The 12,525-nt window shown below is 46.5% G+C and overlaps 1 protein-coding gene and 1 pseudogene across 1 annotated transcript in view; both read right to left on the reverse strand.

Annotated features, from left to right (window-relative positions):
* ACO2 (aconitase 2) overlaps positions 1-12,525 on the reverse strand; it is a 48,144-nt gene that overhangs the window by 19,247 nt on the left and 16,372 nt on the right. Inside the window, exon 2 of the mRNA XM_055566300.1 lies at positions 3,044-3,180. Coding sequence (XP_055422275.1) covers positions 3,044-3,180 — 137 coding nt within the window. The remainder of the gene's footprint in view (positions 1-3,043; positions 3,181-12,525) is intronic.
* Positions 7,173-7,288, reverse strand: LOC129642644 (uncharacterized; annotated as a pseudogene).

The raw sequence follows: 12,525 nt of genomic DNA on the forward strand, positions 1-12,525 counted from the left end.
TACTAAACCCGCTGTGTAGCCAGATAAGCCAGGGAGCTCACCAGTCCATCTCTAAAGTCCAGGGCTGGTAATGGAAACAGATAACAGTGTTTATACAGCACACGTTTTTTAAACAGCTTCACTGAGGTATAACTGGTGTGGAACAGACTGCACGTATTTAAAGCCACAACTGATCAATTCTGACATATGAATATACCCATGAGATCGTCACCACGTCGAGACAACGCACACATCCACCACCCCAAAGTCTCCTCTTTTCCCTTTATAATCCCTCCCTCCTGCCCCCATCCCCCGGTAGCCACTGATCTGCTTTCTGTCATAGTTTTGTCCTGGCGCTTTTAGTGCTCAGGGCAGTGCTGGTCTATATACATCTATACTTGGATGTACAGAAGTCACTTTATTCTCACCACACAGAGGAGCAAGCTGAGGCCCAGTGAGGTGAAGAACCTTGGCCCTGGTCATGAGGTAGCGAGTGGACGAGCTGGAAGGCAAGGAGCCACTGTGGCCTTACACTGTCTTCTCAATAACACCTGGAAACTCAGGGTCCAGCCCGGCCTGTAGCCAGTGCTCCATTCCTATCATCACTGCTACTGCTGTTACCAATACGACTCTGCGGGGAAGCAAAGACAGGCCCTTCTGCTGGCCTGGGTTCCAGCCCCTCACCCCCAAGTTGACTTCACCCCTTGAGAGCAAGAGCTCCCTAGGCTGCTGGTTTTGTGGGCAGCAGCAGAGCAACTGGCAATTCTGAAAGCCTCTCAGCTCTGCTGTCATGAGAACTTGAATAAAAATAGGCCTGGCCTGGAGTACAGCCTGCCCCCTTTAGTGGAGCGTCTCCCTGGCTGGTGAGCAGGCAGTGACTCACCACACGGAGCACAGCCCCTCTTCCTGGGTCCCAGGGGCGATGAAAAATAGCACATGGGCTTTCAAACCAAAGACCTTGACAGCAAATGCCTGAAGCTGTATAAAAAAGCTAAGGACGAGTTCATCATCACATTTCTGTGGGGATTAAGTGAGGACGGCAAAATGGATCCTCAATGCCCATCTGTTGCCCCGCTTCACTGAGTGACAGAGACTCGGTTCCCAGGAACAGAATCAGGCTCCTCTGTCACAGGGTGGAGGAGTCGCCCCCCATGCAGGCCCCCTGGCCCTCCAAAACACCCTCACATCTATCCTAATCCTTCAGCATCTTCCTAGAAAGGCTCCACTTCCGCCTTCTTTTCTCTATGGAAGGGTCTCTCAACGGTGCCAGCACTGACAGTTTGGGCCAGATGACTCTTTATTGTGGGGCTATCTTCCACACTGCAGCCTATCTGACCATATTCTGGGCCTCTACCCACTAGCTAACAGTCAACTACCACCCCACCCCGGATTAGGACAACCTACAATGTCTCCAGACATTGCTAAATTTCCCTGGGGGACAAAAATCAACCCCTCACCCCCACCCTCAATGAGAACCACTTCTCTATGACAACAATGAAAATGGAACATCCCTAGTCTGTACTAATCTGGAAAATGCCCCAAGTTATTGATTGGACTTTTCTGGTTGGTGCAGGGCTGGAATAAAAAGGCAGAGGAAAAATTTTAAGGGGAGAGTTAATTTCGCTGATAAAAATTAAAACCAAAAAAATTTAAAACCAAAATTTAAATCAAAGTTTTTTGATTAATTTTTTGAAGCAAAGACAAAATGGTAAAGACTCTTTTGTCAAGTTATGTGAAAGCAAGCTTCTGTGTTACTTCTCCCAAGTAGGGGGAGGTGTTTTTGCAGACTAAAGGAAAATCCATTCTTTTCCCACTGAGCTGTGATCTGAGAGCTCTAAGAATAAATAAAATAGTGTTTTCTGGGGAAAAAGTATTTGTACAAGGTCGCAGAGTGATGAGGACAGTGGTTTCAACCCTGGCTGCAACCGGGAAAGTGGCCAGCACTCCTCACAGTCTGGTGTCGACTCAGTCACCTGGGGCTCCTGTGGAAACTGCAGATTCTGACTCAGTGGGTCTGGGGCGGGGCCTGAGGTTCTCTATGTCTAACAAGCCCCCAGGGCTGCTTGCTGATACTGACGCTGCTGATCCATGAGCCACATTTTGAATAGTAAAGTTCATACCACCTGAATCAGATGAACACCCTTGATGGACAATAAGAGGTCCTTATTGTAATTAGGTGATGCTATGCTGGAGGCTGTTGGAGATAAAGACTAAGATAGTCCCTGACCCTTAAAAACTGAGGTGAGGATACCAGTAAGGCAGAAGCAAAGTGGCAACGGGGAGCACGTGTGGTGCAGTGGCCAGAGCACTGGGTGAGGTCCAGTCACTCCCTCACTGTGTGGCCCTGTCCACCTAAGCCCGCTTGTCAGCTCTAAGTGGGGATTCTGCGTGTACTCATATTGGTTCTCTCGTGCTGCCAGGGCCATGTCACCCGACAGGCAGGCGTGCAGCTCTGTCTGCAGTGATTCAAGCTCCAGGAGCAGTGCTGCTTGATATGCAGGACCAGCCCACATCCCTCCTCTTGTGGGATCTCATCCATCTCCTCTCCTGAGCCAGCATCCAGCCCAGAACCTGGCACTCAGAACAGCAGAGCAAGACGGCTGCCACTTCACCACATGGGCAAAGAGTGGTCCAGAAAAAAGGGATGCTCTAGTGCCCATCTGAGCCTCCTTCTGAGTCTCAAGGTTGAGCTCTCTCCCGGGCTGACGGACCAAAGAGGAAATATATTAATTCTGAAGTCCCTGGACCTGGCAGATCCCAGAGGAATGGCCCAGGGCCAGTTGTCTATTCTGGAAAGAGTAGCTGGGACGTTCAGGCCACAGCACCAAAGAGGGCCTGAGATCTTCTCTAGGGCTCACATCTCCAGGCTTCTCCTTGGCAGAGAGGGCGGAAGGCCCACCAGTGATCCGGAACACCCTTCCGCAGCAGGGACCACTATGCCCTCAACGCCTAGATCCTGCCACCATCCTCCTCCGCCAAGCACCTCCTACACTGTCTGACGGGCAGGAAACACCAGAAACACCAACCCCTCTAACAGTCTCCACAGCTCACCCTGCAGCCTTACCGTTTGCGGACAGTGTTAATGTTCTTCTCGAGCAGGTCATAGCGGATGTACTCGTTGGGTTCAAAGTGGCTCATGGCCACCTTGGCCCGTTGGCACAGGACTGAGGCCACATGGTACTGCCGCACACCCAGGGCTTTCTGCAAGAAGAAAGACAACAGCGACTGTCAGCAGAGTATTTAGGGCGCTGCACCCCAAGGGACGGCGCAGAATGGTGAAAAAAGCAAGGAATTAGTGTCAAGAGCTGTTAGGTGACTGCAGCCTCAGTTTCCTCGCGTGAGCACCGGAATGATACAGCAGCCACCAGAACACAGCCTGTGGTAGGAGAAAGTGCAAGGGATTTATAGTCACAATGGCTATTTATAGTCACAAAGTCGAGTTCTAGCCACCTGAGAAAACCCTCCATCATCTGAGGGCCAGAAGAGATGGGCCATGAGCGCACAAGCAGCTGTAGTGATCACATAGCTGCCACTGGGAAGGCAGGACGAGAACGTGCGTGGAGGCTCTCATCGAGCTCTAAAGCACCACCCAAATTGTACCTGCTGTCCTACCTGCTCTGTAGGTCCCTTGAGGGACTTTATTTGTCTTATTTATCTCTATCTGGACTACCTGGCACATTAGAAATTGAAGAACAGCTGAAGTGATGGAGAAATTAGTGAGGAAAACCTGCACATGAGCTTCCGATGGCTCCTCCTCCCTTGAAAGGGTGGTGGCTAACCCTGGGACGCGCAGCAGACTTACAGCTGGCCAGAATGTGGCATAATGATGCTACGGGGCCTCTGAGACCTGGCCATAAAAAGGATAACTTCCACCCGGCTCTCTCTGATTGCTCTAGGGCAAGACACCACTGCAATGAAAACATTTAGGCAGTCCTGAGAGAGGCCCGCCTAGAGAGGAACTAGACCACCTGCCAAAACCCAGCATGACCTTGCTAGGCAGGTAAACACGCCATCTGTAAGCAGGTGAAGCGCTGCAGCCAAAGCACAAGCAGCAGATAACCAGGGGCCTGGCCAGCAATCTGGACTGCAATTTATTGAGTGAGTCAGAGCCAGAACAACCCGGCCAAGATGCTCCCAAATTCCTGGCCCACAGGAACTAGGAGCGAGAAATGTTTACTGTTGTTTAAATCCTCCAAGTTTGGGAGAAACAACCTATTAATGTAGCAGCAGATGAATGATTGTTAAGTTGTCAGGTCTGTTAGTTCATTTTAAACCGGATGACAAACTTCATAGGGTGCACTATGACCAAGGAAGAATAAATGAACCCAATGAAGTGACAGAGGGAAGGAACAGCAGGGCTCCGGGTCTAGCAGCTCACACCTTGGGCAAGGAAAAGGCAAGGCTCAGGCCACCGCCCTGGGTGCCCTTCTGTAAGTCACCCTTCTGTAAGAAACCCTGCTGACCTCAGCATCTGAACCACTACGAGTACGTAGCGGCCACTCCCTGTTCAGGTCACCCAGTGAGGAGAGCAGACCCCATTAGGAAACAGCACCCCACCCCCCCGACCCAGCACAGCAGGAGGGACCTCCCAATGCAGACTTCAGATCCACTTGCCCTCCAGCTCAAAATCCACCTGGGACTCTACTCCCCGCCCTTCTTCTAGTGGGTGAAGAACCCGCCAATCAAAGGGCTTTTTTTGGGCGGGGGGGGGGGGGGGGGGGGCAGTACATCATGTGGGATCTTGGTCCCCTGACCATGGAGCAAACCATGTCCCCTGCAGGGGAAGCATGGAGTCCTGACCACTGGACAGCCAGCAAAGTCCCAAAGGACTTTCAGCAGTCTGTGCCGAGGAGGAATGTGGGACCCCACAGGGGCAGGTAATAATGCCGATTGGAAAAAAAGGACAAAACAGTATGTTCATGTAGAATATAACTTTGGGATTAAAAAAAAGGAGTATTAGTGAGATGAGCCCCGTGCTAAGCACTCCACGCACATCATGTCCGTCGAGTTCTCACGGTCACCCGGTGAAGTGGCGCCGATGACGAGCCTGTTTCCACAGTGAGGCGACTGAGGCCCTTGGGGAGTGACCGAGGCCACAGAGCAGCCACGAGGACCCAATCCAGCCTGACTGACCCACTTTCCGCTAATGCCCCAGGCCCTCCCCCGAAGCTCTGCCCCTAAAATGGGGATCAATTCTACACTGTTAATAACAACTGAATCACCTACATGCTCCGTCCTTAATCATGATATGCTCTGCTTACCAACCACGTGCAAACGTCTGCTCCCAACTGCCAGCTGCCCAAGAGGACCTGTTCTGAGGGACACGTCCTAGGTCCTCACTGTCAAACATGGTAGCCGCCAACCACACGTGACTGAGAGGTGTGCCCCGTGTGGCTGAGGAGTGGAATTTTTTAATCAACTTTAATTGCCACATCAGATGACTCAGGTTTATATATTAATAAGGATGGAAAAAGTTTTTAGGAAGCCTGTTTATTAAGTCATTTCTTCTAAAAAGATATCTGCTGCTAAGGTGCTTCAGTCATGTCCGACTCTGTGTGACCCCATGGACGGCAGCCCACCAGGCTCCCCCGTCCCTGGGATTCTCCAGGCAAGAACATTGGAGCGGGTTGCCATTTCCTTCTCCAATGCAGGAAAGTGAAAAGTGAAAGTGAAGTCGCTCAGTTGTGTCCGACCCTCAGTGACCCCATGGACTGCAGCCTACCAGGCTCCTCCATCTATGGGATTTTCCAGGCAAGAGTACTGGAGTGGGGTGCCACTGCCTTCTCCGAAAAAGATATCTATATATTTTAAAATCTGGACCCTTTCCAACACCAGGAATTCATCATCCCACACAACCACCAATCCATTGTTGAAAAATTTCAAAATATTCTCCCAAAATATTCAGCCAAATTCTTGTTTCCTTGCACAATCTACTTTTTTCAGTTGGGGGTCTGCCCTCTCAGACCATATGAAATAAACCCAACCTCTCTTCCTCAGGACATTGCTTCCCAGGTCTCAGATGCAACAGAATCTCCTGAGATTGTTAAAGATATGTAATCCTGGGAATATCTTAGCAGTTAGGACTTTGGGGTTTTCACTGTGTGGGCCCCAGTTCAATTCCTAGTTGGGGGACTGAGATCCCGCAAGCCACACGACATGGCCAACAACATAAAGCCAAAGCTCAACCCAGATCAGCAACTCAGCTGAGGGTGGGGTCCTCCTCAGCTATGTAAAGATGGGATCTATCATATTCTCTAAATCTCCTCCTTCCTAGGCCAAAGGTAGCCCTGAGTGCTTCAACTCTTCCTTTACATGGTTCTGCAATCGCCCGACCATGCCCTGTGCTGCGGGCAAATGGACAGTCACCTCCTTTGTTAGGATGGGGACAGTCAACCTCACACACACCCCCTCCTACCTCCTAACACCTCAGTGGACATCCTCCTAACTGACCACTCAAACCACACTGGACTACTGACTTCGTTTTCTGTGCAGAGCTCTACCTTGATCTTTTTTTTTTTCCCCTTGAGGTTAATCTGTGCCTTTATTTGGCAGTACAATTTAACTACAGTAGCCTGCCAACTTTTTTGATCTAAAAAGTACATTTTATATCACCATCCAACAAATACACAAACATATATAATACATATATGTATATAACAGTGAAACAAAAGTTTTGACAAAACGTCTATCCTAAGTCATTTTAAGGTTTTTCCTTTTTAACCAAGGATGAACTGTATAACACATCAAGTCCCCAGTTCATCTGAGGGTCCACTTTAATGCAGTGAACAGTGTTGTACATTCTGTGCGTCTGGACAAAAATATGAGGACATCCATCCGCCATTACATTGTCACACAAAGTATTTATATCCACCACTATGTTGTCATACCAAGTATTTTCACTGCTCATAAAAACTTTTGTACTGTGCATTCATCTCCCTTTTGCCCCCAAATTCCTAGCAACCACTGACCTTTTAATTGCCTCCACAGCTTTGCCTTTTGCAGAATACCGTATAGTTGGAATCTATTTTACTTCTTTTCCTTGAAAAGGGAGGTTCAAAGCCTTTAACCTCTCAGGGCCCATCCATGCATGGACCGGACAGGCTCTAGGTGGCAACCAATCACTGGAGCTTTCTAAGCGATACTGAGCCTTGTCCCACAAGTCCCGCCAGCAGCCACATGAGGTACAGGGGGACGCGTGTTGGGTGTTTGTTTACAGGGAGGCCACAAGCTTTGTGCCCCTGTCACAATAACCCAGATTCCTGTTTGGTGTGTTATAAATATGCCTTAACCTTGACTTAATTTCAGCACCGGTTTCTGTCCACCTCCAGCACCTTGTGGTCTACAGGAGTTCGGGTCAGTCACCCCAGGTCTGATAGGCAGGCCTTCCCAGTGGACGTCAGCCACACACAGTAGGCACAACTCTCAGGCTGTTCATTCAATCTCAGTGCAATTGTGACCCATTCCAGGTCAGGCTCCCCACGGTGGATGTTTGGTCAGGCCAACCTGTTTAGTGACACTCCCCAGGTCTTCAACCCACAATAATAACCACCACCACCTGACTGAAATGTCACTAAGCCATCACTTATGTTTCGTGGTTAGGGACAGCTGGACTGACCTGTCAACTGTCTTACAGAAATCAACACTTACACTCACTGTTTTACTAATCTACTAACTGCAACAAAAAAGTAAAAGGATGTTATTAGCTTGGCTGTAAGATTGTAAGCAATTCACTCTGTTCCTCCAGGCCTTAGCTTTTCAAAGGGTGAAACCTCAGCCGTGCTCCCTGCTTTAGAGCTGAGCTGAGGTTTGAAGTGTATGAAGTGTCACGTGTAACTCTGAAGAGGCTGACCTCAAAGGCAAAGACACCATGTATCATTCATTCACAGACCACATATCTCTCACATGTAAAATGAACACCAGGCTATGGGTGATCTTGGAATAAAAATAAGAACACGGACATTCCTGGCAGTCCAGTGGCTAAGACTCCTAGCTCCCAATGAAGGAGACCTGGGTTTGATCCCTGGTCAGGGAACGAGATCTCCCTTGCAAGGATGATCAAAGATCCCACGTGCAGCAGCAAAGACTCAACACAGCCAAGTAAATAAAAAACAAATATCAAAATAAATGGAAAACAAACAAACAAACAAAAAAAAAAAACAACCCAGTCATTACTTATTTGGTACCTGCTCTATGCCACAAGGCATTTTCTGTCTCTGATTTTGTGCAAGATGATTGTTATTCCTGTCTTACAGATGTGGAAACTGAAGGTTAAAGAGGTTAAGTCACAAGTCCGACACGTGATAAGCAGTGAATCCAGGATGCAAGCACCGGCCTGTTTCTTTTAAGATCAGCCAATTCCCCTGGATTCTGCTGCCCTCTTGCCCCACAGAACCTATCCTTTCCCATTTGAAGGCAGCTTGGTGTGATGGTTCAGATAGAAGACCTATAGTCAGACCGCCCAATCCAGCACCACCAACCTGCTGTGACTCTGGATAAGTTACTCAGCCTCACCAAGCTTTAGCTTCCCCGTAAAGAAAATGGAAGATAAATGCTGGCATTAACATTAAATGAAACAATCTAAGTGCTTGGCACAGAGTGTGTTCATAGAATATGTGCTCATTGTATTCTTTTCCTTCACGGAGGAGACAGACACAAAATTAGATAAGGTTGTGCTCCTTTTCTGGATTCTGGCAGAAGAGGTATGCCTCTTATTTTGCTTACTGCAAACAGCTTTTGGTTGATCAGCATTTTTCAGAAGCCTTAGCTCATGTGGACCTTTGACAGTCCTGACCCTCTTCTGTCTGTCTTAGTACTCCAGCTGTCTTAGTATTTCTCCTTAGTTATTTGCCCTCCTTCCAACTCTGGCCAAGACATTCTGAAAATCTAAGCTGAGGTCTGTAAGTACATCTGTCTCTCCCTCAGACAACTTGCAATTTGCTAGAATTTGCCTTGGAAAGTCTCCCATCCTTCTGAAATCCCTTCTCCTTATGGGGTCCTGGTAGTGAGACCTCATCTATTTGGTCTCTGAGAACTCAGAATTTGCTTTCCTCCAGGGCACTAAACACACTGAACTTCCTTACCCAGTACAAAGCCTAAAGGGCTCTGCCACTGGGCCTTTGCACATGCTGTTTCTTCTGCTTAGAAAGCTCTGTCCATCCCTTCCCAATCTGCCCTTCATGTAGGTAATTCCCATTCATCCTTCAAGTTCCAAACTAACTTCACTTTCTTAGGGAAACTTCTTGAACGCTCAGTTCAAGCAGAGCCTCCTCTCATACATGCCCATTTACTACTTTCTAACATTCATTTGTGAGATGCTATCTGTCTCCACTACTCTGTAAGATCCACTAAGGGACAGACTGTCTCTGTGTCTTCATAATAAAATTCCCCATATGACTGAACACCAGGTCTGATACACAGGAGGTGTTACATAAACACTGGTTAATTAAACCAAAGGATTTCTTTCTTTTTTTTTTTTTTTAACTTTACCAGTTCTTCCTTATTGAACAAGGTTGAATACAGAGCAAGTTTGGTTAACCTTGTAACAGCAAATAGTTAACAAGACAAATTAATAATTTACCAGTCTCAGATGCTTTTGGTTAGATTGTAAACAGGCTGAACATTTCTGAAAGACAATTAGGCACTACCTATTAAAATGTGAAATGTTTCTATCTTATGACTAACTTTTCTTCTTCTTCCAGGAAGCTATCTCATAAAAATACTCATTTAAAAGAGCAGAGAGACTGGCAGGAACATTCTCTACATCACTGTTTCTAAAAGAACAACCTAATTGTACAAAATAGGGCACTGACTGAATAAATTCTGTCTACGCATGAAGGAGAGCCATTCTACAGCTGTTTAAAAAGAACAAGGTGATGGTGGCGGTCTTACAACATTGTGGATGGAGTTAATGCCACTGGACACTTGAAAATGTCAAATTTTATATGTATTTTACCATAATTTTAAAAAGGAAGGAAGTAGATCTACCTTTATTGGCAGGAAAAAAATTCCATGACATTAGGTGAAAATAACTGGCAAAATAGTACTATGGTATGGGCTCATTTCTGTATAATAGTAATTAACAAATGTAAATATGCTCAGAAAAAAAAAAAACTGGTAAGATCTGCTTAGACTGTTCACAGCAATTATCTGTAGAGACTAGAATTATGGGCACTTTTATGTTCTGGGCTAAGTATTTCCAAATGCTACACATGTGAGCTCCTTTTGTAATCAGGGGAAAAAATGGACAAGACAAATCAATGTAGAAAAAGCATGTTTACTGTAGCATAGCATACATAGCAAGAGCAGTGAGGTGCATCTGGACAACAATCACAAGCATGCTAGTTTTTAAAAATGTGCAAACCCTTTGCTTCAGCAAGTTAACTTACAGGAATTTATCACTACTAAGGAAAAGGGGGGAAAAAATGTACCTTCACACTACAGGGACCTGGTTACCACCACCTTAACCCAGAGGCCAAAGAGCGTCAGCAACAGCAAGACCGCCTCACGTTTGTGCCTTCTGCTCAGACAGCACCACCTGGGAAGAGTCCCTGCCAACAAATATTCAACTGAACCGAAGACTACATCCAGAGTGTGGACAGTCTACAAGAAACTGGCCTGGTCTCCCGAAGTCAATGTCATAGAGGAAAACGGGGTGCGTGTGTGGGGGTGGGCAGGAGTTGGGAGGGACTGTTCTAGGTTAAGAGAGACTACAAAAGCCACGTCAATACAGTGCAATTTTTTTTTTTTAATTAGATTTTGTGGTGGAAAGAGAAAGAAACCAAAGACACTTTTGGGAGAAGTAAAGAAAGCAAATAAGGCAAAATGTTGATAACTTTTGACTCTGGACGGTAGGTATATGGGTATTCTTTGTACTATTTTCTATATTTCCTTATGTGTAAGAAGTCATGACAAAAAAAATCTTTTAAATAAGGCATCAAGAACAGTTAAATCCATGTGCTAGATATAACAGCCTAAATTTCCTTCTCGGTTTTTCTGTATTTTCCAAGTTTTCTACAAAAGACTCATTTTATAATACTTCTTATAATTAGAAAGAATGTAGCCAGCATTAGTTTTTAATTAAATCAGAACCAAAGAAATACTCTTATAGACTGCTTGCAAGCAAACTATTGATAATTCAATCTTTTCATAAAATAGTTTGTCAATAAGATGCCCATGGGCTCATCTATATGTTTGACCCAATAATTCTGTATCTGAGACTCTATCCTCAAGAAATAATTCTAAATATATAAAGGCAATGAACATTATAAAAAACTGTTTGGGTTAAGATGGAAAATTATTTTCTCCTATAATTCCCCAAATTTGTATCAAGGTGATACTGTTTTCAGACGGTGTAGAAAAAAACCAAAGTTCCCTAGTATCATTATATTTCTGTCCTTGAACCTCAATTTTGAAATCCAACATTTGGGGAAGGTACCAAGCTCACAGTGCCCACCCCGTGGGTCACTTCCCTGTGTGTGGTCTGGTGGACAGTGTGATCCCCCAGGTGACAGGAGGCGGTGGGGGCCAAGAAGGAACACTTGAGGGGGGGGAATTCAGAGATCTGGCCTCAGAGTGGGGTCACAATGTCCCCTTGGATAAAAAGCCTAGACTTTCTGTGCCTTCTTTTTTCCATTTCTATAAAATGGGAGTAGATTATTCTGGATGCTTCAAAATCACCTGGGAGATTTCACAGACATGGTGCCTAGACCTTATGGGCTCCCAGACCGCTCAATCAGAGTCACGGGAGGCGGAATCTAAGCACCAGTAAGAGCAAAGGTTACTCTGACACAGCTGGGTCTTGGGACCGCTGGACTAGATGCTCTCTATCCAGAGTGTGTTCTCTACAGCTCAGAGAGTCTATAAATACTCTTCCCCAGCAAGCGGGCTCTCAGCTAAACCCAGTAATTCCCCAAAGGCCTAGGGGAAAGCATAGCAATGTCACAACAGATTTATCTGCATCAAGGAATAAGACCCCCAGGGTTCAGGTCTTTCTGGAGCAGCCACAGCCTTCGCCCTTCATTCACAGACATGCCATTGTGCACACATCAAATGCAACCCAGTATAGTGTCACAGAAAGCAAGCCAGATTCAGAACACTTCACTGATGACTAGCTCCCTGCCTGGTCAAACTATTTTAAAATAATTATTAAATAGAGAGACTATCCCTGTCATTTAACAATGAACATGTTCCTAGATGCCAAAAACTGTCTCTGAGTGGTTTCCAAACTTCAAGGCCTTCGAACAAAATTCTTTGTGGTAAACACACCAGGCTGTTGCTAGGAGGCAACTGGCAGCCTGTTGCTTGGGGTGGGGTGGGGTGGGGTAGGGTCATTATCTCCGCACACCTGTATGCTGTTTGCTACAAACTCCTGAAGCGAGCTTAGTTGTACCACACTGGACTCCAGAACACCACAATGCTCTCCCTCAAGACCAGAGGTTGGGGGGATACGACAGACATGGAAACAGACAGTGTGGTAGTGTCCGAGTAGCTGTTGTATGTGTGAGGTACACGGGTCAGTGAAGTTAGGAAAATACGGACGGTGAAGTG

This window comes from Bubalus kerabau, chromosome 1 (assembly GCF_029407905.1).
Source record: "Bubalus kerabau isolate K-KA32 ecotype Philippines breed swamp buffalo chromosome 1, PCC_UOA_SB_1v2, whole genome shotgun sequence".
NCBI classification, from domain to species: Eukaryota; Metazoa; Chordata; class Mammalia; order Artiodactyla; family Bovidae; genus Bubalus; species Bubalus kerabau.